Source organism: Saccoglossus kowalevskii, chromosome 18 (genome assembly GCF_978046115.1).
Source record: "Saccoglossus kowalevskii chromosome 18, keSacKowa6.1, whole genome shotgun sequence".
In the NCBI taxonomy this organism is placed as follows: Eukaryota; Metazoa; Hemichordata; class Enteropneusta; family Harrimaniidae; genus Saccoglossus; species Saccoglossus kowalevskii.
This window is the reverse complement of record NC_140658.1, coordinates 21,254,787-21,281,490: the sequence shown is the minus strand read 5'-3', so window position 1 is coordinate 21,281,490 and position 26,704 is coordinate 21,254,787. Positions and strand designations below refer to the sequence as shown.

At 34.5% G+C, this 26,704-nt stretch overlaps 1 protein-coding gene across 1 annotated transcript in view; it reads left to right on the top strand.

The window, feature by feature from the left end:
• Positions 1-26,455, top strand: part of LOC100367067 (voltage-dependent calcium channel subunit alpha-2/delta-2-like) — a 33,398-nt gene extending 6,943 nt beyond the window's left edge. The window contains exons 6-22 of the mRNA XM_085492682.1: positions 363-491; positions 1,275-1,403; positions 1,740-1,861; positions 2,544-2,647; positions 3,274-3,527; positions 3,919-4,063; positions 5,489-5,635; positions 6,655-6,765; positions 7,482-7,593; positions 8,200-8,425; positions 9,839-9,994; positions 10,657-10,865; positions 13,272-13,476; positions 14,223-14,433; positions 15,360-15,498; positions 16,604-16,766; positions 21,496-26,455. Of these exons, the coding sequence (XP_085348808.1) occupies positions 363-491; positions 1,275-1,403; positions 1,740-1,861; positions 2,544-2,647; positions 3,274-3,527; positions 3,919-4,063; positions 5,489-5,635; positions 6,655-6,765; positions 7,482-7,593; positions 8,200-8,425; positions 9,839-9,994; positions 10,657-10,865; positions 13,272-13,476; positions 14,223-14,433; positions 15,360-15,498; positions 16,604-16,766; positions 21,496-21,700 (2,767 nt within the window). The 3' untranslated portion in view covers positions 21,701-26,455. The remainder of the gene's footprint in view (positions 1-362; positions 492-1,274; positions 1,404-1,739; positions 1,862-2,543; positions 2,648-3,273; positions 3,528-3,918; positions 4,064-5,488; positions 5,636-6,654; positions 6,766-7,481; positions 7,594-8,199; positions 8,426-9,838; positions 9,995-10,656; positions 10,866-13,271; positions 13,477-14,222; positions 14,434-15,359; positions 15,499-16,603; positions 16,767-21,495) is intronic.
• Positions 26,456-26,704: the final 249 nt, after the last annotated feature.

The window sequence follows — 26,704 nt, the reverse complement described above, 5'->3', positions numbered from 1 at the left end:
AGCTAATTTGCATATTGATTAGACGTATTTTATTCCAGCCCGAGTAAGTTAAATCTCAAAAACTTCTAAGCAGATTTTGATCAACTTTGGTAAGGTACCTTGGGGTAATGTACAGACATGGTTAGTTTTTAAGCCATGACCATGCATAATAAGTAGCTAATTTGCATATTGTCTCATTTCAGCCTGTGTAAGCAAATCCTCAAAAACCTTATAACAGCTTTTGATCAAATTTGCTTTATATCGGTGCTGAACATTCTATCCTCTAATGCTTCTTCACTGACTGTTGAAAATTTTTATGTCCTAGATATTTTTTTATAAAACAACAAGCTTTGCAAGAGTTTAACTTTGATTTTTTTTTCTAGTTATTCCATGACTGGTAAAAAGTTTGAAATAGGTAAAGCTGTTGTGAAGACAATACTCAATACTTTAACAAAACAAGACTATGTGAATGTTATTTGTGCTAGAGCCAGTCATTGGGATGAAGTTGGAAAGTAAGTAAACAAGACTTTCAGTTGTATCCTCCAGCAAATCTTTGGTGTGAAAAAAAAAAAAAAACTTACCTGATTATAAAATGTACTTTTACTGCTGAGACTGCAGACTGTCAAAAGTGGTGATCGAGAAGGAGGGAGTGGGTGCAACAGAGCTCTGTTTATTAAAATTAACCAAATACTACCACTTAACCCACTGAGGCAACTGAGGCACCTCCACAAAATTGTTTCATTTTATAGTCTGCTCTCTCCACATTAAATGTTATGTACATTTTTTTATCAAAAACTGACATTTTTGGCAAATTTTGTCTGTTTGGTCCAAAATTAAGATTTTATTCATTAAAAATTAAAGAAAATGTGAACAAATTGTCCACAATTTAAGTGGGAAAACAAATGGTACTTAAAGGGTTAATATATTCTTCTGTTTATAAATATTGGAAACACAATTAAAATAGTTGTACACGTATTTCTTTTGCAAGTGCTTTCTAGTTTGCGTTGATAATTGAACGCACAAAGAGTTAAAGCGAGGGAGTCGTCACCTGCACATGCGTCAGATGGCCATAGTGTGTCACTGTTCACAAACAAGCATCTAACCATGAGCCTTTGCGTTTTTAGCGTGTGTTGTTATCGTCGCTTGGGACTCAATTTCCGCACATGCGCAGGTGACTACCCTCCTGCTTTAATGGAGGAAATGTATGTTGTTCTTATCATCGTTGTCATCATTGTTAACAATTTGTTTGTGCTCACAAGAACTCTTTGTATTCAATCTCTTAAACTTTTTCATAGGTGGCATTTATTCAGTACTGATGTACTCAGTTGCCAAGACAACCGATTAGTTCCTGCATCCACAGCGCATAGAAAAGATCTGAAAGAAAAAATTGAGACATTGGTCCCAGGAGGCACCAGTGAACTTCAGTAAGTTTTGTTTATTTACACTCATGTGTACCATGAGCTATTCTACAATAAGTAAATAATTATTTCATCTAAGTTAAAAACAAATTATCTGTTTCTGGTCCTTATTCCAAAAATGATGTTCTTTTTTCTATCTGTTTTTTTTTTTTTATTTTAAAGCAGATACACAAATAGTGAGCGACCTGTTTCAAAATGACACATGCACTAACATTTTTTTTGACATGAGTATTATATATTGTAATCATTTATTGGTGATAATTATACCCACCTATTTATTTCAGTGTTATCAAAGAGTATAGTATGTTTTATATCACATTATATTTATTTTCTGTCATTCAGAAAAGGAATTGACAAAGCTTTTGAGTTATTGTCCAGTAAAACAAGAACTGGTTGTCAATCGTTCATCATTGTTATTACTGATGGTAAAGATACTGATGGTGAACCAGTCAGATGTGGTCCAGGTAAGATAGAGTTAACCCAATCAGAGGTTGCTATTCAGTTGTTATTAGTGATGGTGAACCTGTCAGATTTAATGGGTCCAGGCAGCATAGATTTAATTAGCTTGTGGTTAAATATAATAAGTTAAACACTATCACACAGATTATATCAGATGACATTACCGGTAATATCACTTGTCTGGTGTACACCTCAAGTTTCACACAAACAGCATTTTATTATAGATTGATGTAGAGTAGAATATACTCACTTCTTTTGAATCACCAGTCCATGTACAGTTCTGATGCTAATTTGATTACCATATTTGTACGTAATATATTGTGTTTTTGGATTTGTAAATTTTCTTTTGACAATGGGATTCTAAATCATTGGGTTTAAATATGTTATTTCCTCCTAATTATGCAACCACAATTATATTAAATGGCAGTATGTGAACAAAGTTAAACCTTTTAAATAAAAAAGTAGATAAAATTAATACACATTTTGTATTCCATATTTACAGTTATTGTATTAGTTCAACATGCACATTACTATTACATTTGCTACTTGTACATTGTACTTGTATGTAGGTCTGTTTTACTGCCAAAACTTGATTTAACTTATTAAAGTTAAACATAAAATATTCTGGAGTTTATAACTCAGTAATTACACCTGTCCAATAACTACCTGTACATTATTTCATTACAGGGTATTATACAAGGAGTGGGTATGTACCGGGGCCAATATGTAAATATGCTTGGAATAAAGTATGGGATAAAGTACAAGAACTCAATGCTGAACTGAAACCAAAGGTGAATGGTAGAACTGCTACATATATACTATAATTGTCATTTAAATTTCTAAGTAGTAGGCTGTTGTGCAATCATTCCTGGAAACCAGCTTGGAATATTCTACTCATTTACATACTTACAAACACTTTAATAACCAATAAGAAGCATGGAATTGTATATATGCAAATTTAGGGCAGCCATATTGCTGCTGTCTGTTGTTTCATTGGTTAGATTTGCACATGCTCAGTACACCATTGAAGAGGAAAAATGGCCATGTATAAGGCAAATTATATGTTTTCTGAAAGCTGAAATATTCAGAAATTTGGTAATTCATGTTTTGCAAAGATTGTTTACTTAGGAGTCATGTGAGATTAACTAGACCCTGTCAAAATAACAAATCAAAAAGTTCTGACTCGGCAATTTAACCATTTTTTTTTTTTTTTAGAATAATGCAATTGATCCACGCCATATAGTCAACTCTACAATCTGTTCCTCGCATTTACTGTATGTTTTCACATCTGTAATTAATGTTGTGTTTTCTTGTGCCTTTCTTGTGTGGTATGTGTATCTACAATATTGTTCTTAGGTCTTGGCCATAACAGTAGTCTTTTAATACTATGGTACTAACGTACAGTTTCTCGTAATAGGCTCGTATTTTCAGTTATCTTACAATTGATGATGGTGAAGAATTCCCCGGAAGACTTGCCTGTGAAAACAGAGGAAGCATGAAGAAACTTCTGAGTGGGAATAACTTAATATCACAAATGAACAACTATTTTGAGTTTTTATCATCCAACACTGAGGGTACACAAGGTCTGTGGACATCCCCTTACTTGGATGCCTGGGGTCTCGGATTAATGGTCACTGTAGCTATACCTGCAGTGAGTAAAATTTCAAACAAGTGAGTTTAGTATCTAAATCATATACTGTAGCTTGTTATTAGCTAGCTTGTTATTGAAGCTGATTCAAGATTCAACCGAGAATCTGATTGAATATTGATTTCTCTAATTCATTTATATTTTCTCTAATTCCTTCATATTTACATTCCATTTAAATTTGCTTGTAACCAGTTAATTTGTCAAAAAAATTACTGCATTATATTAAAAAAAAATTAATATATTTATTTGCTTTGCCATGAAGTAAATAATAGAAGGGTTTGATTAAAGCAAATGATGTACAAACTAGTACTAACAATAAAAGTAATATTAATCATTATAACGACCAAATCTTCTTGTCAGGTTCCCAGGGATAGGAGTTGAGAACAAGATTTAATTCAGTTTTATTTCTCTTAGGGTTATTGGAGTGGCTGGTATTGATGCTACATTGGAAGAAATTGAGAATTTGATTGTCAATGAACAGTGGGGAAGTGTGTATGCATTTTTGGTGAACAACGAAGGAGAGACAATCTTCCATCCTCTCTTGAAACCTAGCAGTAAGGTGAGATGTCTATGTAATTAGAACAGGCCTCAATGTCAATCATCCTAGCAGTTTTTGTCAGTGTTTGTCAAAAATCAGAAGGTCGTTTATTTATACATCCCCAAATAACCCCCCTCCCCTCCCCAACATGAAAGAAGGATAAGTTTGATTTTTTTTTTATGGGTGTCATTAGTACCGTAAAATCTGTATTAGAAGCCGCATCCCTAATAGAAGTCGCACCCATTCTTTTTGAATAATTTAGAATAAAAAAATCATCATTTCTCATATGTGTACATGCTCTAATAGAAGCCGCATCCCCTCTGTTGCATTGTACCATTTTAATAGAAGCCGCGGCTTCTAATACAGATTTTACAGTAATGGCTTAATTAATCATTGGCTTCATTGGTCATCCATATGTTATTATGGGTTTCATTTTTCTTCAAAAAATAATTGCCAAGTTCTCAATTTCGGAACCTCCCTCCCAAATATCAAACTATTTAAAGTGTCACCTTTTAAATTCATGCAATTGGCTTGTTAATTTTGAGAGAAATATATATCTTTATTTAACTGTGATAATTTATGTCACTTACCTATGCATGCAAATATTTGTTGCCATCATGCAATGAATGGTCTATTGTGTTCGTGAGGAATAATAGTGTACTTGAACATTTTTAATAGGGAACCTCCCAGTCCCAGGGACCACCAAGTACTTATGGGTAATTTTAATTCCAATTCCATCACTAGGCATCTGTTCAGTACATGTATGTATTGTTTATCTTTCCCCAGTTTTATTAATTCCCAATAACAACAACTGATATAAACTCCTTTTGAAAGCATTAATATGTAACGCATGTTTCATGTTTACCTGCAATTTTGTGTAACTAAAACATGCAATTCTATTCTTTTTCACACATTTTACATTCAGGTTTAAAAATTTTAAAGCAATATGTAACAATATTGGATTTGTGTAAATGTGCACAAAGGACCAAAATCGTTTGGTCACTGTGTCATCAGTAACTAACAAGTGCAATTTTTAATTCTAAATACATCCAAACTTATAATACCATATTCTATGAGGGATCGATCTTTCACTTTGAATACAGTTCTTTTAAGGGGTTAGCATATGTTCGCTGGTTCAATTGTTTGGCCTCAATACACAGACTGAAAAATACACTGCACAAATGTAAATTTAGGCATGAATTCTAGACAAAATAACTCAAAATGGCATCAAACAATATAGGCCTATTTTTCAGTTGTAGTTTTGTTTCCCTTTTAACTACTTGAAACAAAAGACTTGGTATGTTGAACCTATGATGGTGTATGCTACTTAAAAACAATAGCATCATGTAGTTTAAAAACAAAAGAATCAGTATATTGAACTCATGAGGGCATATGTTTAAAAATCAGTATGTTGAACTAATGATGATGCATTTCTTTTTTTTTCAGTTAGTGGATGATCCAATCTTTATTCCAATCTCCAAACTGGAACAAAGAGATGGTAAACCTGCAGCATTTGCTGAAGTAGAGGCTGCAATGAGAAGAGGAGAAAGTGGGTCTAAAACAATTGAAGATGCTTATAGAGGTTTACCAAAGGTTAGTATGCAAATACTTCATGTGCTATATTCACATCCAAATACGATTATATATCTTGTGTTTATTGGCAGTCTCACTGTGACATAATTTGTTTACATTTTTAATGAGTTTGGTGTGTCTGGCTGTGTGTTTGTCTGTGTAAGCAAAAACTCAAAAATTTCTGAGTAGATTTTGATCAAATTTAGTTCATAGGTACCTTAAGGTAATATGCAGATGTGATTAGTTTTAGGACCATGTTCATGCATATTAATTAGCTAATTTGCATATTAATTATCCCTTTTCAGTCTGTTTAAACAAAAAAGCAACTGTTTGATCTGGCTCTATATGTTGTGACAACATTGCGTTTGAGTTATTTTATTAGCCTCAGCACTTACATGTATATTTAATAAAATTAACGACAAAAAGCTAGTAATTTTATATTTTTTGTCAACTCGTCATGTTACACCACCTACATGTATGGAGGATGATTTTTCAGACCTTATATGGTATTTCATTACTAAATATGGTCATATTGATGTATATCAAGTTTGCATCACCTTTCTTCATTCCCTGTGCAAAATTTTAGCTACATTTCTCTCAGAACTTAAATAATTATATTTTAGTAGTCTTTCTATTCTAACAATCCTACCAACCATGGTCCAAAGCATGTTTTTTTGAAAATGCTAAAAACGAATGTACCTGGTATACTAAAACAATAAATAGACATATTTTTCTATGAAACTTTTTTCATCTGTCATGCATTCCATTGTGAATCTCCAATTCAATTATAATAGTGTACTAATACTAGTATAATTTGATCACAAAATATTATACAATCTGTAATTTTGCTACAAGTGATGCTGAATTGAAGTAAAGCCATGTGAATGCTAACAGTGCTGATACCACATTGTTGTGAACTTTTATCCAATAAAGCCAAATCTTATACAATAGCTGTACTGTAGGTTCCTGTTGGTGCACCACTGTCTGTGTACCATACAATGTAATATTTGGATTTGTCGCATATATCTGTTTTATTGCAGGGTGATTTTGCTGATGGTGTTAAGTTACTACAGCAGCCAGCCACATACTACTACACAGCACTGAATGCTTCAGTTTATGCGTTTGCATTCAATTTAGCAGAGTCTGATTCGGTAAGTCAGTTTTATTTATTAGTTGCTCTGTCATCAAAGATGAACAAGTGGAGGTGTTCATATAATATGTGATTGTATGTTGTCAATGGCATTCATCCACATCAACGTTTGCTGTAAATGACTTTTTCTTGAAAACTACTAACCTGATCGCTTTTAAATATGTCTATTCATTTCATGCTTGATATCATCAATGCTCAGTTTCAATAAATATTCTTGTTAAAAACTTGTATTTTTGACTTCTTGAAAACTATCAGCCCAATTGCTTTGATAATTGATGTTTAGTTTAATACCATGGATATACCTATATCAGAATTGATCATTTCATAACTATATTGTTAGATCTGTATTTTAGTGTATTTTTTGGTCGTTCTGTTTTCACTTTGTAGTGGATATTATTTAAAAATTGATATCAACTGCTTCTTGAAAACTACTGGGTTAATTGCTTTGGTACTTTCTCCATGACAATAAGTACATAAGCTGACACTTCATTATAACAGTAACCATGACAAATAACATTTAGCTAATTTTCATTGTACATAACTTGATCAACTGCTGTATCAAGAAGTAATTCTTATTAGGGATAGGAATTAAATAGTAAAAAAAATAATTTAAGAATATTACGTTGTGCCTAGTAATACAGTGATTAACTAATATCTAGTCAGTGTATATGGAATTTCACTTAATATGTTCATTTACAATAATGTCATTTATTGCAGGAATTCAGAAGAACTCATGAACCAGAGGAGAGTCTTCGTAAGACTCTGCCGACATCCATCTTTAATCTTATTATAAAATATGACTCTGAACTTGCTAGACAAAAACTTCCAGGTACGAATTCTACTATAGCCAAAACCTGAAAGCCAAAGATCATTCTCTTTTAATTTGAATTTTAATCTCAAAATGTTGCTCTGTGATATGAGATGAAAAAACTTGTATATAATTAATACAAATTGTTGTTGTGAAAACACAGCTAAACATTGTTGTGTTAGGTATTAGTTTCATACATTGAATGTGACTGTTATTTCTCCTGACTTTTTAAGATGCATTGACCTCTGTGCGTGCATCCTCCACCTTTGTGATGGACATGGCTTGACCAATCATATTCAAACTTCACACATACATCATACATCTTGAGATACATATGGATCTCAAATTGTTTTATGATCAGTTCCAAGATGGCCGAACGACAGTCATTTCATTGGTACATTTTCATTAAAAATCAAGCATTTCTGCCATTCCAGAATTGTATGTCAGTTGTGTATTCATGGTTTTTGTTCAAACTTGGTATGTACATTATGGGATTTTGATTCAAAATAGCCAACTGGTGGCCATTTTGTTTTAAATAATGCAGCTGTTCCAGGTTTTGACTGGGTCTGTCGTCTGGTACAGAACCACAACGCTACCAATGATTATTTTACCTTTTCTCTCTTGCAGGATTGTTCGAAAAGATGAAGGTTGAATATAATTTACCGAAGTATCCACAATTACGAGTGACGTATCTCCATTCCTCCTTCATGTTGGCACCAAAATGTTATTGCGATCCCAACTCGTATCTTTTCGATGAAGACTTGGCAAACAAAACTGTGACAGCTCACCTGTTTATGAATGGCAACGAGACTGCCAAAGACTGCCCTAACAGTATATACGAGAAGAATATTAGGTAGGAAATCATTACTAAATATGAACTTGAACTTGAGATAAGCTCCAGCTGCTTTCATGCATAATAATTAGTTTTAAACCCTAAAGTAGTTTACACCCAAAAAATGGCCTTGCAAAATGACTGCCATGGCAATAGGATTTTTAGTTTGCTGTTTGCTGCATTAGACCAAAAAAAAAATGTTTTTTTTTGCCCTCAGCGACCGACCGAAAAATATGAAATATAGGGTCAGGTTTATTTTTCCAATATACCTCGGCTATTTACGATACCCTTAGTTTTCACGAGTTTAAAAAAAAAAAATTTGACTGATCGACTCACTTTTTCAATTTTACGACTTGAGGGCAACATAAAGTTGTTGTTTGTTGGCCTTACTAAGAGTTCATCATTGACAGTAAAAAAAAAAAAATGATTTCATAACCAACAATTCATGAGCATATTTATCTAATTTCATTTGCCTCAGAGATGAATGGACACACCCATCCAGAGATGTCTTATTGATACCAAGCTGCTATGAATTACATTTCATTAAACTTTATGAAATACATAATGCTTATTATTTGTTGATTCTAGTGTGTTTGTCAGAATCCCAGTACTGCACAAAACATAAGGGCAAATTAACAGCTTCTAAGGATGGTATTCCCAGAATATTTACCAGAAAGATAAAACTTTAATTCTCAACAACGATGAAAGGACCAGTTACTGCGACAAAGCCCTACTTCCTGCGAAAGCCACCTAATACGAAACCCACTTACCGCAAAAGCGACTTAATATCGCGAAGCTACTAGATTCTGCATACAATAATACACCTCTGTTGTGAACTATTTTAATTAGGAGAGACAAACAGGAGTCAGGAAGAGTTACAGTAAACTTGTCACATGTTGTCTCCTATTCATGAGAAACCCTAGGTACACTAAAAATTATTCATTGATACACTCTGGGCACATTGAATATGTTCATTTTCAATGAGACTCCCTAGAATTATATGTTACATGTTGAGACCCCCTATGTTTTCAAAAGTTGTCTCTCAGCAATTCAGTTTTCCATTCTCTTCTAAATAAAAAATAATAGCTGTTCAAATATCTTATTGCCTATGCTCGAACCTGGGCAATAGGAATCAGGGAGGTTCTGGGTCCCACCCCCAAAGCTGACACTCAGCAATATAAATTACAGTAGAGTACAGCCTTCCAGACATGGAGGATTATGTTTAGAATACTGGTTTGCACATACACCTGCAGTTAGCGTCTAAGAAAAAAAAAGTCTTGAAAGACAGAGATACACAGAGATGTCCAGAAATGTCACCTGACACTAAAATATTTAAAATGTTACAATGATATTCAAACTTGTAACCTTTTTAGACCAGAACATATTTCATATTTTAGAAAACACTTAACAAACTTAAACAAATCTTTGTTGCAGAGCTGATGTACTGATAACTTCGCAAATTGAAGAAATATGGAAAACTCGTAAGTTTGACTTGCTGGATGATGTGAAATGGACATATATTGGTTGTCGTAGTGGTGTATTTCGTACGTATCCAGGTCATCGATCAAGAAGAACATACGACCCGACAAAGTAAGTTGTAATGTGTGTTTTTTCTCATTAATTGCCAGAAAAAATTGTGATCACTGACGGACAGCTGTCCTCATTGTGCAGCTGTTTAGAATTGAGTAAACAAACTCAGCCAATCATCAGACAGAATCTTTCTTTTTCTCATGCTGAAAACAAAAATATTTACTGTTCTAGCACAATTTCTATTGGACGTTTTTTTCAACAAAAGCCTCCTAATTTGCTTAAATCTCATTGTGAGGATTTATAACAACAATATTGATCCAATATGTGCTGTGGGAGGTTCATTATTGTTTAACATTTTTACCAACAATTCAAAACAGTTCCGTTTATAGTCTGCACTTTCCTTCAGAAGATTGTGACAAAAATAGTCGAGTTTTTTGAGTAAAAACTGAAAATTTACTTAAATTTTTCCAGAAATATAAGAACAAATTACAGAAATATTTGGATGAGAAAGTCTGGTGGTGAAAAGATTAAATAAACCTAATATAAGTATGCATATTGATTAGCAAATTTGCATATCATTTGCATATCATTTTGATTGGACTTATTGTATGTTTGTTTCTACACTACTTGTACAAACATAATTTGAGAAAAACAAGCAGCTGTGACCAAATAATTTTTTTTAGCAATAACTATTTTAAATTATTGATTTATTGTTATATTAGGCGTCCATGGTATCATCGCACCATGACCAACCCAGAAAAGACAGCCATATCCACAGCGTACATGGATGCAGCAGGTGTTGGCAAGATTATTAGTATATCACAAGCTATATTTGAAGGAATGCCTTTGAGAACTCAAGAAGAGTGTGATATGGTTGAAGGTCTTAAACCAGGAGGATGTGTTTGTGAATCTTATGAAGAATGTTTATCAGGTGAGTAATTTGCACCTTTTAGGCCAAAATTAAAAACCCCATACGCTGTAATGTAAAATTTGGAAAAGTAGACGCAATAGGTGATTTTCTCTTCACTGTGATATCTCGCATAATGTGTGAAAGAGATATATCGGAAATCAAATGATTTAATTTTCAACTTGAATTACTTTTTTTGATTGTTTAATGTCAAAATGCCAATTTTCCAGAGAGAAGATGGCGTTGAGATACACTCACTTCAGCAAAATTTACCATCATTAAATATGTGTGGCATATTATTAAAGGCTACAGTCATCATGCCGCGTCCTATTCGATATGGAACTCGGAGCGACGTATACAAGACGTGTAAAATAAAAATTGTCTATTAACATGAAATTCGAACACGGGCTGCGCGACAACCACCCTGTTTTAAGCATGGAAATACCAAAAATGTACATTCACGTTTGTTGAATCCTATGCAAAGTGTTGATGACCTTTGTTCGTCCTGTTTTCATGTTTCTTTTTATGCATAATGCGCAATTTCGCAATGAACGTATACATATTTTGGTGGCTATCTATGGAGATTTTCAACAAGCAATGTGTTGAAAGCAATGAGTTGTGACTCAGGAAAAAACCAAACATATGGTAACAGATATGAAACAAATCAAAATTGAGGTAGAATAAAGCACCTTCTATTTTCTTTATGAATAAATCAATAAACCTCAATGGTCAAAATATGCCTCTGTTGTTTCAAACCTTTGACTGGTGCACGATAAAACAAAGGCCCAAAACTCGCAGAAAACGGTACTTTGGGATGATTGTTGAGATTCCTCTGAACAGTGTAACAAGATTAGCCCTACGTATGTAACATATATAAATTTGGTTGTTCAGGATTACTTCAAAGTTGAGTTTGTATTGTTTTCTCGAATTTTCACCAGCTCGACTGGCGTTCCACAGCAGCGCGCACAGAGCCCATAGAAATGCATGTACAGTGGTGCGCGCCGTAGCAACGTAGAACGTCTTGTGACGTAGCTCCGCCCCGAGGATAGGTGTACTAGCGCCCTCTAACTAACCTACATGTGTAGGTGTACTAGCGCCCTCTAACCTGCATGTGTATGTGTACTAGCGCCCTCTAACTAACCTGCATGTGTATGTGTACTAGTGCCCTCTAGCTAACCTGCATGTGTAGGTGTACTAGCGCCCTCTAGCTAACCTGCATGTGTATGTGTACTAGCGCCCTCTAACTAACCTGCATGTGTATGTGTACTAGCACCCTCTAACTAACCTGCATGTGTATGTGTATTAGCGCCCTCTAACTAAACTGCATGTGTAGGTGTATGTGTACTAGCGCCCTCTAACTAACCTGCATGTGTATGTGTATTAGCGCCCTCTAACTAACCTGCATGTGTATGTGTACTAGCGCCCTCTAACTAACCTGCATGTGTATGTGTACTAGCGCCCTCTAGCTAACCTGCATGTGTATGTGTACTAGCGCCCTCTAACTAACCTGCATGTGTATGTGTGCTAGCGCCCTCTAACTAACCTGCATGTGTATGAGTACTAGCGCCCTCTAGCTAACTTGCATGTGTATGTGTACTAGCGCCCTCTAACTAAACTGCATGTGTAGGTGTATGTGTACTAGCGCCCTCTAACTAACCTGCATGTGTATGTGTACTAGCGCCCTCTAGCTAACCTGCATGTGTATGTGTACTAGCGCCCTCTAGCTAACCTGCATGTGTATGTGTACTAGCGCCCTCTAACTAACCTGCATGTGTATGTGTGCTAGCGCCCTCTAACTAACCTGCATGTGTATGAGTACTAGCGCCCTCTAGCTAACTTGCATGTGTATGTGTACTAGCGCCCTCTAACTAACCTGCATGTGTATGTGCATTAGCGCCCTCTAACTAACCTGCATGTGTAGGTGTACTAGCGCCCTCTAACTAACCTACATATGTAGGTGTATGTGTACTAGCGCCCTCTAACTAACCTGCATGTGTATGTGTACTAGCGCCCTCTAACTAACATGCATGTGTATGTGTACTAGCGCCCTCTAGCTAACCTGCATGTGTATGTGTACTAGCGCCCTCTAACTAACCTCCATGTGTATGTGCATTAGCGCCCTCTAACTAACCTGCATGTGTATGTGTACTAGCGCCCTCTAACTAACCTACATATGTAGGTGTATGTGTACTAGCGCCCTCTAACTAACCTGCATGTGTATGTGTACTAGCGCCCTCTAACTAACCTACATATGTAGGTGTACTAGCGCCCTCTAACTAACCTGCATGTGTATGTGTACTAGCGCCCTCTAACCTGCATGTGTATGTGTACGTGTACGTGTACTAGCGTCCTCTAACTAACCTAGGTGTACTAGCGCCGTTCTACTTAATCAACATGTACATATATTCTAATGTTTCTATTCGGTTTCAGGTCATTGTTACCATAGTGAAGCACCAGGCTACATGCAGCTGAGAAGACGATGTGCTTCAGAGAAAGTAGAGGCAGTGACAGCACTGGATATCCTGTATAAGGACTTCCATAATAATGTATATTTGAGCATGCAGTCGAGTGATGGGGAGCGTTCTTGTAGGCAGACATATCGATGTCCAAATGGGGAAGACATGTGTCAGACTCGGTAATGTACTGTAGAAATTGCTAAGTTCCTTATACAGAAAATATGTGTTTGAATAAGACATCATTGTTCTCCCCAGATATCTTTGGTGGCTTATTAGTATGCTAAAACTGCAGTGATTTCATCAATGTGAGAAATTATTAGAATGAAAAATAGCTCTTCTATAAGAAGCTAGCCATCGGTGGATTTCGAATAATTTTGCTACACAGTGTGCATGTGTTGAAAAAAAAAATTAAAAAAAAGTTTTTTAGCTCACATGGGTGAAATTTTGCATGATTGAATTGCTCTTGAGTAATTGATTTCCTTAAAAGTAAAGGTTTGCATGACATTTGAATGTGATTTTGTTGAACTACAATGTTAAATATTCCAGGACAACTTTAATAGTTACAATAGTCATGTACAAAATCCAATAAAATGTTATTTAAATCCTTATTGATTTTATTCTCTTTGAAGTTTGCTGCGGTTGCCTGTTAGTAATTAGTACATGTCTATTACTTATAACACAAAAATAGGAATTCATTGTTAACAGTGTTGTCGTCGGTTTTATCCCAAACTCGTTGCACTATGTCATGTTAGATATAAAATTCAAAACAATGGGTAAAATGCATAGTTTTTTGTCATAAATCATAGCAAATTAACATTGGTTGCCCGGAGCTGTCTTTAACAAAAGTGGTATTGAATTTCCTGTAAATAAGTTGAAAAAACTTTCAAATTGTTATTTTTCAAATAATATTTCTTTATTTCATCAGATGTTACTTGTTTGATAACTTTGCTAACTTGGTGACTGATCCTGAATTCATACATGCGAGTGACTTGGATGAGAGACAGTATAAGAGAGTGTCACTGGGAAAGAAAGAAGGAGAAGTGATGCATGAACTCATCTATAAACATGGTTTCTTTGAACGTAAAGAACAGATTGATTTCCAAGGTTCATGTAGCGTGTCACCATATTCACCAAAAGTAAGTAAATACTCTGACAATAAAATAGTAGAGTTGTCTGAGATTTTATAAGATTGGGCAAGATACAAGATGTTTTATTTGAAACAAACACAATACATAGTTGGTAAAGTCCACTGAACACAAAATGAAATGTAACAATAAAAAACTGAAATTACTACATTACTAGAGGAAATATTGCTAAAACGATTGACATATGTTTGTAATCTGGTACACATATAAAACTGGTGGAATGTATTTCTACACTCTTTGACTCCCGTGTGCGAAGCACAAAAAGGGAGTTTTTGCAGTTAGTGTGTCTGTCTGTGTGTGTGTGTGTGTCTGTTCCACTGATATCTCAAGAACCATACAGATTTTTGATGAAACTTGGTGCATAGATGCTCTGGGCCAATGCGCAGATTTAATTAGGTTTTGGTAAAAATCCATGCATATTAATTACCTAATTTGCATGATAATTAGCTGATTTTTAGCTGTTCCATGACTGTTCCACTGATATCCAAAGACCCACTCATTGGATTTTGATGTAACTTGGCACATAGATGCTCCAAACTAATGCGCAGATTTGATTAGTTTTGGGTAAAAATCTGCAATATTAATTACCTATACCATAATGATTAATAAATTTTCGACATAATAATCCATATTTTTTTGTGAGTTCTATTTGCATGTTAGACAACATTGTAGACCGGTGGCATCGCTGAATTATATTTTCCCAGTGAGTCTCGAACAGTAATCTTGTTTCAACACCAGAGACAGTATGTTTCACCTTTCTCAAAACTTGCAATTCATTTTTAAAATGTTGATCAAGATCTGTAACTAATGAGAAATGAAAGGTTTGTGAAAATTAAAAAATAACACAAAAATATGTATGAATAAATGCTGACAGCACAAACAATGATGCTCATTACATGGTTTCTCTTTATTTCCAGGTAACATTGGATGGTATTGCTAAAACACCAGAAGAGTTGGATGATTATTTCCGTACAAAGGGACCAATCCCATCATTCTCTAATAACTTTGGTTGTATACAGGATGTAGTAGGGTACCAAGCAAATAGCTCTGCATTAGGTAAAAATACCAATCATTTGTGCTCAATGTATTGTAAAATACTTTATTTTAGCTCGATTTCATTTTCCCTGAAAAGAATCTTTGGGTGTTTTGTGTGGAATTTATTTTCACTGATTTTTGACGAGTTGAATGCAAAATATAGGAAAAGAGGTATATTTGCAGAATTTTATTTTCACTGAATCATTCCTTCAGCGAAAATGGCGAAAATTAATTCCAATCGAAAATAAAGTGTTTTACAGTAGTTTATATTGAGGGCACTCTTCATGTGACATCAGAGTGAAGCGTGCAATGGTTATATCAGAAATTCAGTCATTCTCTATTGTGTCTAAAACAAGTTACCAAATTTATTGGTAACTATTTAGTTTTTGTTGCTAGAAATGGCCATGATTTTTATAATAGCATTGGTTTGAGTTGCGTCTTTATCACCTCATGCATATTTATGAGGTAATTAGCAATTAGAATAATGACCAGGCGTATTTATATCTGTTGTACCATTGAGGTGTTTTTGCTGAAAAATTCAGTGCTAAAATGGTTTTAATAAACATGGTATGTAGGTGCTCTCGGATAATCCATAAACATAATTACTTTTGGGTTGTAACCGTGTATATTATTTAATGAAACTAGTACATACATGTATATATACAGGTAGATGTGCATTTTTAATTAATCCAGTTTTGAAATTCAGGCAGATTAATTCCCTAATTTGCATAAATTAAGAATTTTTTCTGATATTTAAGTAATTCATCAGATTTAAATTACATAAAATATATCAAACTACCAACTTACAATAAGATTTATTTCTTTTACTTTATAATTGTGGTTCAAAAAGACAAATCTCAGGTAGAAAAAAATGTTAGAAAACTAAAAACAATGCTATTCACTGTTTGATAAAATTTTCGAAGCCAATAAATTATGAAAATCTGCAAAATAATTAGATAGTTGAAATTTTATAGAGTAGGCGATTTTTTTCAGTAGATTGCTCTCGTATTCTGCCTCTCATAGATCAGACCTATGTACCTTCTCATTTAAAAGACTATTGTTAAATTTGGAATTAATTTTAAATAATCCTTTTTTATACTTCATATGTCTTGATATTGTGTTTTAGGGCCAAGTGGTATGATCACTGGCAACGTCACTGGCGCTTGCAAATCTGGTTTCTACTATCTGACAGCTTTGCCAAAAACTAATCTTTTTCTACTGGTTATTGAAAACTGGAGGAATGACTCTGAAAGTAACTTCTTCAATTTTAACTGTAGAATAACAAACAGGTAAGTAGACCATAACATAAAAACATGATCTCAATCGTTTACGTAAATACATTAGATGTAAGTCTGTACATGTTTCACTCTTTTGTTGAGACGATTGTTGAAGTGATGCGTGAATGAAAAATGATGTAGATATTGGTAAGGGCGATGTCATTCACTGCATCAACTCTGTTTACTTGTACTTGTAAATTATAATATATCTAGTTGTTATACCTGATAAAATTATTTTTTTTTTTATTTTCTTTCTCTTAATTTCTTCCTTATGCCACTATGTATTATTGAAACGAAAAAAAAATATTATTTAAAAAAAAAATATATATACTTTGTATCGTTCGGCCACATAAAGCTATGAGAAACCTGATAGGGGAGCCATGCAATAATTTACATATCACACTTGATTTGGCCATATTTGGACAAACATATTCCTTTTATAGATTCAGAGCGTTGCAGACTTCCAACTGGTTTTATCCAGTTACTGGTACATTGCGTTACTGGAGATGACATTTGTAACTAGTCTGTATTCATCTTGACCATGCAGAATTTTGCTAATATGTTGTGGGACTTGCCTTTATGAAACATTGATCACATTAACACAACTAGCTGAATATATAAACACATTCAAGGAATTGCGTGTTATGGTCGTGATTCTATCAGCGGTTCTAGTTTGAAAGAGTATGTTAAATGTTGATGTTGTTATGTCAAGCAAAGGAATCAATCTGCACTGTGCACATTTCAATAAGTGTTAGAAATAAGATTAATAACCAAGTTATTATAAAGTGAAAAAACCAGTAGTTCAAAACACTGAAATGTATTTTAATGTGCCCTATAAGGTATATGATAAAAACTTTATAGAATGGATACGACTTTCCCAGCCCCTTTTCGTACAGCTAACACTAGCTTGGGTACTTCTGCCATAGGACAGCGAAAACTGTATCAAGTCGTTAAGTGTTCGCTTTGTTTTAATTATGCTATTTTTACAAATAAGTGAAATCCATCCTAATATCTGTTACCGTGGTAATTATAATAATGCAATGAGTACAAACAAATATCAAAATTGTGCAAATACCAGTGATTTTACAGATATTTAATCAATTGTGAACTTCATGAACCTATTATCAAATATGATTACTAATGTATTATGTGCTGGTGAGCATTTATTGACATCTTGAGACATGTGCACTCATATTAATTAAAGGGTTACAATGACTTGATATGTTGTTATTTAGGTAGTGTAGTAACCCAAAATGTTGTTTTGTTGGTATTGATGGTAAAGGTATTTCATTATATCTAGATTGATGTCTAGTTGCAAAAATTTACTGTAAAATATTCTATTTTCACTTGGAAATATTATTTTAATTTGCTACTTTAACTAAAGGGATTAATCAGTGATAATAAAATGCAGTGAAAATATCTTTTTGACTCCCATGTGCGAAGCACAAAATGGGAGTCTTTGCAGTTAGTGTGTCTGTATGTGTGTGTGTATGTGTGTATGTGTGTATGTGTGTGTGTGTGTATGTGTGTCCGACTGTTCCACTGCTATCTCAAGAACCATACATCGGTTTTTGATGAAACTTGGTGCATAGATGCTCTGGGCCAATGCGCAGATTTGATTAGGTTTTGGTAAAAATCCATGCTCGTTAATTACCTAATTTGCATGATAATTAGCTAATTTTTAGCTGTTCTATGACTGTTCCACTGATATCTAAAGAACCACTCATTGGATTTTGATGAAACTTGGTACATAGATGCTCTGAACATATGCGCAGATTTGATTAATTTTTGGTAAAAATCCGTGCATATTAATTACCTAATTTGCATGATAATTAGCTATTTTTTAGTGGTTCCATGACTGTTCCACTGATATCTAAACAACCACTCATTGGATTTTGATGAAACTTGGTACATAGATGCTCTGAACTAATGCTAGGTTTTGATTAGTTTTTGGTAATAATCCGTGGATACTAATTACCTAATTTGCATAATGATTAGTCAATTTTCGGTTTTTCCACTGATATCTCAAGTACTAATCATCACATTTCAATGAAACTTGGTACATAGATGTCATACGACACTGCACAGACCTGATAGTTTTTATGGTAATATCAGTACATATTAATTACCTAATTTGCATAATTAATTAATTTTCAGAATTTGATATAAGTAGTTAGCATTACATTTCAATGAAACTTGGTACTTACATACTCAAGGACTATGCAGAGATTGATTGTTTTCGATAAATATTTGTGCATATTAATCACCTAATTTGCATAATTAGTTAATTTTCAGCTTTTCCACAGGTATCTCAAGTACTAATCATCGCATTTCAATGAAACTTGGTACATAGATCCTTTAGGACTATGCAGAGACCTGATTAGTTTTAGGGTAAATAATTGTGCATATTAATTACCTAATTTGCATAATTAATTTTCAGCTTTTCTACTGATATCTAAAGTACTAATCATCACATTTCAATGAATCTAGAATTATGCAGACCCAATTAGTTTCCGGTAAATATTTGTGCATATTAATCACCTAATTTGCATAATTAACCAACTTTCACACTGATATCTCAGGTACTATACATCACATATCAATGAATGTACATGGATGCTGTAGGACAATAGACAGACCTGAATAATTGTGGGTTAAAATCTGTACATATTAATTACCTAATTTGCATAATTAACCAATTTTAAGCTTTCACACTGATATCTAAAGTACCGTAAAAACTCCAAAATTTCGACCGGTTTTAAATAATTGGTGTTCGATATGTGACGTGTTTTTATAGTCAAAATTAAGGTGCATTTTCGGACGGTCGAATTTTTCAGAATAGAAATCAGCAAATGAAAAAATGGGGATGATAGACAGTGTGCTTCATTAGTTTTTAAAAAATGCAATGTCCGTCAATTGACGTAAACTTCCTCATGTTTCACGGTAAAAGCAAAGGTCGTGGCCGAGTTGTAACTCAAAATCTAAACAAAGTCATCAATCAGTGAGTATTATGACAAGCAAAACAAAACATCAAGACGCGGAGAAGAGGTCAGCACAAAACTAATAGGTCAAAAGACAAAGCTGTCTCGCACTACCTAGAAAAACTTGCGAATGTTCGAAGTACAGGTACCCATTGGACAAAAGATGCATGGAAGTTTAGCAAACTATCTCCCCGACCCAGTGCAATGTATCCGGTTAGAATCAAAGCTCACGTGTCCCTTATTTGAGGGACCAAATTCTGCCGTAAATTCGCCCTTGGATTAAAAAATAAAATGGGATTTAAGAAAATAAAATGGGACTTTTAAGGTGTATTTTGGCGTCATTTTTCGGACATTTCAATCAATCCTGCCGGCTAAAATAGAGTCTAAGTTTTACCGTAGTCATTGACGTTTGTCTATTCAAGAGTACACGTGTATGATTTTTATCGTGACTAGCGTGAGCGGGTAAGCTTCCTTTCGAGAATGAGCTGTTATCACTGTGAACAATGTTAAATTATTCTTCAGATGACCAGTTTATTTTTTAAAAACAACTAATTTTTTTATTTAAAAAAAATCATGCCGTTTTCGCATCAAAATCCAAGCCAAAATATCGTACTACAACACCAATCTCTTCCGCATTGCGTTCAATAACATTAACATATTTAAATAAGCTATGGTAATTTGAACACGTTGGCATCATCCAGCTTTTTGATTGGTTAATTAGCGATTTGACCTATTTGACCTAAGAGAACATGGCGGATATCCTACAGCATCAAACGTTTATACGAGACCGGAATCATTCGCTTACGATGAAACTAAGTTGACTTTTATTTGTATTTCATAACCATTCAACAAATTTATTTTGTGTATATTATTATAATCACTACTGAGTACAGTAATAATCAACAATTCAGAAACGCAGCATGCCGAGATTTTTGTGTTCGTTTTTATTTCAAACTTCGTTTATTTAGAATATATTTTCGTTACCAATAAAATAAAAATCTCTCAGTCAATCAGAAACCCGGATTCATGCCTTCGAGGAAGGTCCCGTTTGAACGCTCACATCGTGTGTTTTTTTCGTTTGGGGGAAAACTAAAACTGGTCGCAATTTTCGAATAAGAATGAGTCGGCAATTTTTAGTGGAGTCGAAAATTTGTAGGTAAATAAAACACAGAAACCGGCAAATAAATAGGCGGACGAATTTTTAGAGGGGTCGAAATTTTGGAGTTTTCACGGTACTAATTATTCCATTTCAATGAAACTTAGTATAAAGATGCTCTAGGACAATGTACAAACCTAATTAGTTTGGGGTAAAAATCTGTTCATATTAATTCCCTAATAAGCATAATAATTCATAATTTTTTGGTTCTAATCACATTTCAATTAAACTTGGAGACATAGATTTTCTGTTACATTGCGCAGACCTCATTAGTTTTACACTCAAATCTGGTCATATTAATTTTCTGATTTGCATAATTAGTTTTCAGCTAAGTAATTTCGAATTATATTTAATGTGTCTCCAATACTCTCAGCACATGGGAGTTCTTTCTAAGCTTTCTTTGATTTTCATATATTTTAAATTCAACTCATCAAATATCAGTGAAAATAAACTTAAACTTGTAAATAAGCAAAAATTAAGTGCAGAGTAAAATTAATTTTTTTGCAGTAGGATCGACTTTCTTTTATCAGTTTTGTAGTCACCTCTGAAATGTTTGTATTATTCCAGAAAAAGCACTAACTACTCTTCATTCTCATAATTTCAGAATATCAGCAACTGGAGCTTTTCGCATCATCAATGGTACATGCGCCCATACAGATGACCATACAAGTTTGGCACAAGAACACAAGTGTCCCGTCATCAATGATATTGACATACCGTGTTTCTATGAAGCTGCGAGTCACACTGTTGTTAATCATATTCTGTTTATACTCTGTTTATTAGTATGTGGCGTTATTAACACAAGGTGAAACATCCACAACTGGAAGAAAACTGTGACATATAAACTATTCTGTCAATGTCATATGAGAAGCTGTCAATTTAAATCCCTCACTACTATTGTCAACTTTGACCATTTCACTACTATTGTCAACTTTGACCCTTGACCCTTCACTACCATTGTCAACTTTGACCCTTCACTACCATTGTCAACTTTAACCCTTCACTACCATTTTCAACTTTGACCCTACACTACCATTGTCAACTTTGACCCTACACTACCATTGTCAACTTTGACCCTACACTACCATTGTCAACTTTGACCCTACACTACCATTGTCAACTTTGACCCTACACTACCATTGTCAACTTTGACCCTTCACTACCATTGTCAACTTTAACCCTTCACTACCATTTTCAACTTTGACCCTACACTACCATTGTCAACTCTGACCCTTCACTACCATTGTCAACTTTAACCCTTTACTACCATTTTCAACTTTGACCCTACACTACCATTGTCAACTTTGACCCTACACTACCATTGTCAACTTTGACCCTTCACTACCATCGTCAACTTTAACCCTTCACTACCATTTTCAACTTTGACCCTTCACTACCATCGTCAACTTTAACCCTTCACTACCGTTGTCAACTTTGACCCTTCACTACCAATGTCAACTTTGACCCTTCACTACCATTTTCAATTTAACCCTTCACTACCATTGTCAAATTTGATCCTTCACTACCATTGTCAATTTAAACCCTTTACTACCATTGTCAACTTTGACCCTACACTACCATTGTCAACTTTAACCCTTCACTACCATTTTCAACTTTGACCCTACACTACCATTGTCAACTTTAACCCTACACTACCATTGTCAACTTTGACCCTTCACTACCATTGTCAACTTTAACCCTTCACTACCATTTTCAACTTTGACCCTACACTACCAATGTCAACTCTGACCCTTCACTACCATTGTCAACTTTAACCCTTTACTACCATTTTCAACTTTGACCCTACACTACCATTGTCAACTTTGACCCTTCACTACCATCGTCAACTTTAACCCTTCACTACCATTTTCAACTTTGACCCTTCACTACCATCGTCAACTTTAACCCTTCACTACCATTCTCAACTTTGACCCTTCACTACCATCGTCAACTTTAACCCTTCACTACCGTTGTCAACTTTGACCCTTCACTACCAATGTCAACTTTGACCCTTCACTACCATTTTCAATTTAACCCTTCACTACCATTGTCAAATTTGATCCTTCACTACCATTGTCAATTTAAACCCTTTACTACCATTGTCAACTTTGACCCTACACTACCATTGTCAACTTTAACCCTTCACTACCATTTTCAACTTTGACCCTACACTACCATTGTCAACTTTGACCCTTCACTACCATTGTCAACTTTGACCCTTCACTACCATTGTCAACTTTAACCCTTCACTACCATTTTCAACTTTGACCCTACACTACCAATGTCAACTCTGACCCTTCACTACCATTGTCAATTTTAACCCTTTACTACCATTTTCAACTTTGACCCTACACTACCATTGTCAACTTTGACCCTACACTACCATTGTCAACTTTGACCCTTCACTACCATCGTCAACTTTAACCCTTCACTACCATTTTCAACTTTGACCCTTCACTACCATCGTCAACTTTAACCCTTCACTACCATTTTCAACTTTGACCCTTCACTACCATCGTCAACTTTAACCCTTCACTACCATTGTCAACTTTGACCCTTCACTACCAATGTCAACTTTGACCCTTCACTACCATTTTCAATTTAACCCTTCACTACCATTGTCAAATTTGATCCTTCACTACCATTGTCAATTTAAACCCTTTACTACCATTGTCAACTTTGACCCTTCACTACCAATGTCAACTTTGACTCTTCACTACCAATGTCAACTTTGACCCTTCACTACCAATGTCAACTTTGACTCTTCACTACCAATGTCAACTTTGACCCTTCACTACCAATGTCAACTTTGACCCTTCACTACCATTGTCAAATTTGACCCTTTACTACCATTGTCAACTTTGACCCTTTCACTACTATGTCAACTTTGACCCCTTCACTACCCTTTACTACCATTGTCAAATTTGACCCTTCACTACCATTGCCAATTTAAACCCTTTACTACCATTGTTAACGTTGACCCTTTCACTACCCTTTACTACCATTGTCAACTTTGACCCTTTCACTACCCTTTACTACCATTGTCAACTTTGACCCTTCACTACAATTGTCAACTTTGACCCTTTCACTACCCTTTACTACCATTGTCAAATTTGACCCTTCACTACCATTGTCAATTTAAACCCTTTACTACCAATGTTAACTTTAACCCTTCACTACCATTGTCAACTTTGACCCTTTCACTACCCTTTACTACCATTGTCAACTTTGACCCTTTCACTACCCTTTACTACCATTGTCAACTTTGACCCTTCACTACAATTGTCAACTTTGACCCTTTCACTACCCTTTACTACCATTGTCAAATTTGACCCTTCACTACCATTGTCAATTTAAACCCTTTACTACCAATGTTAACTTTAACCCTTCACTACTATGTCAACTTTGACCCTTCACTACTATGTCAACTTTGATCCTTCACATCCACTTCCATGAGTCCTTGGAAAGTGTGGTTATGATTTGATTAGCCTAATTTGCATATTAAAATGGCTACTTCCATCTTGCCCTAACTTTATTCAATCAGTATAACTAATTGAATCATCAAGAAACATTGGGTTTAGGAAAGCGTAATTTAGGATTATGTTTATGAGCATGTTTCCTTTTAAGTTCGGAGTACAACTTTTCTTAACTCAGTTGCCATGGAAACATTGTTTTGGACAGTACTTAAACTTTTGTGTTTATTTATACTTAAATTGTACATATAGAGCCAATTTTGGAATATTTAAATATTTATTAACTGCACCAGTGCGAATACGTTCACAGTTAGAATGTTAAGTATTGTATATATGTGTAAATTAATGTCTGTATATTAGTAATAGAACTTGCAGGGGGGAAAAGCTAGCATCTTCAAAGTTGGCACACTTACAAGTTGAAAGATTAAATATTTAACGCTTTACAAGAGTTAACAAACTGGTCACATGACATGAAAAATAATGTACAGAAAAATAGAGACTTTGAAAAAACTTTTACGTAAAGCACAACATGATAGTTTTGGGCAATCACATGTGAGTTTGTAACCTTCTGACCCGTGATAATGGAGCCCTTAAGATACAAGGATACAAACATTTATGGTAATTTCAAATAGCCTTCTGCCAGCACATCACCACTGGCACCGTCATCGTGGAATGTAATCATGTTGCACAACACTTTAAGATCATACGTTTTTGTTGTGTGAGATGCCTCTAGAAAGTATGATTTTGCACATACATGTACAAGCCTTCCAGGGCCCATATGGACAATGTAGCTGGCTAGATAAGTGTATTACCACTCAACATGGCAAATGATCATTAGTGTGGTTGTGGTGTTGGGCAGTGGTAGTCTGTAGGTACTATCAATTATCTGAGAGAGTTGTCCGAGCGTCAAATATTATCTGTTCAAACAGGGAATGAATACCAATTGGTGTTGTCCCAACTGATTGACATCACATCTCATCACCTGGCACAGGGTTACAAGTCACATACATCAGTCTTTCAGTGTTCAGTATTGTGGCAAACAGATTGATGCCTGGTTCCGGTCAAACTCGAACAGGGTTTTAGTGATGTAAAAGAAGATTAGATCTGCTACTCTGCTATTACACTTGTTCTGGGTCTGCTATGGTGTGGTGAATTTCCCTGATGTACCTGCACACGAATGAATCTCATCCTGAACACACCAGGCGATTTTAAAGAAAAAAATTGCAGAGGTTGGCATCTCCAAATGTTGTCTAGTTAGTTCATTGTTTATTCATGTTGAAGAAGTTACTGTTTTATTTCAAAATATTTGTCTGAACAGCAAGTTACAACTAGTGACCAATGTTCTAGCAATTGTCGAGTATTTCAGCATTTTACAGGCCGCAGTGATGTCATCATGGCATCATAATCTAGTACTTCAGTTCGTTGAAAGATGAAGTGCCGTCATTAATTACATAATACAATTACAATCCTTGTTTGATCAACATTTAAAATCGAACAATCTTAACCATTAACGAAGCTCTTCAGTTATTTTGCAGCATGTTAATGTTTTACCTTGTGCAATGGGACCAATAACAAAAACAGCACAGCGCCTTGCAATATATAAATAAAAAAATACTGGATGGCTTTATCATGCAATACAGAATGTTTTTGCGTGTTGCTGTAATTACTTACATATGGTTAAAATTATATTGTTCACAAACAATAAGAAATTTTAAAGTAGCTTCTGTGCAGCTAGTGGTACAAACTTTTCAGATTACTTTTATGTTATCATTTGGGTAGATCTATTGTACTTTACTTATTTTTCAGAATTGTACATATATTTTGTAATTGATGTTTAATCGTTTTTTAATCTTCACTAGAAATGTGATGATTTTTAATAATGAATTTTCGATGAAATATCTGTTATAGAAATGTATTTATTAGGTTCATTAATAATGATTACCTCAGTACTACTTAGCATGATTATGTTCATAGCTGTATATGAATTAAATTTTATTTCGTGAATTTGTAATTGTATGGACAATTGTGTGAGACTGCATTTTCTCTTATTTGCAAACAATCTTGCAAAAATTATTACATTTTTACAATCAATGTGTGTTTCCTCGTGTCTTTCAAAAACACTTCCCTTGATTTCGACTCAAGCATGCTTGCAATGTGTGTAATGCGGAAAAAATCACAGTAATTTGTGATGTTTCCAAACCTTGGTACCCTTGTTACCTGTATTACTCCTAGGTTTAAAGAAGCTCACTGGGATTAAAGTAACTATGTTCTGATCAAACTTAAAGATACTAAGAGACTGATAGGTAATGTGATGCTACATCAGTCAGAATAAAATCTTCA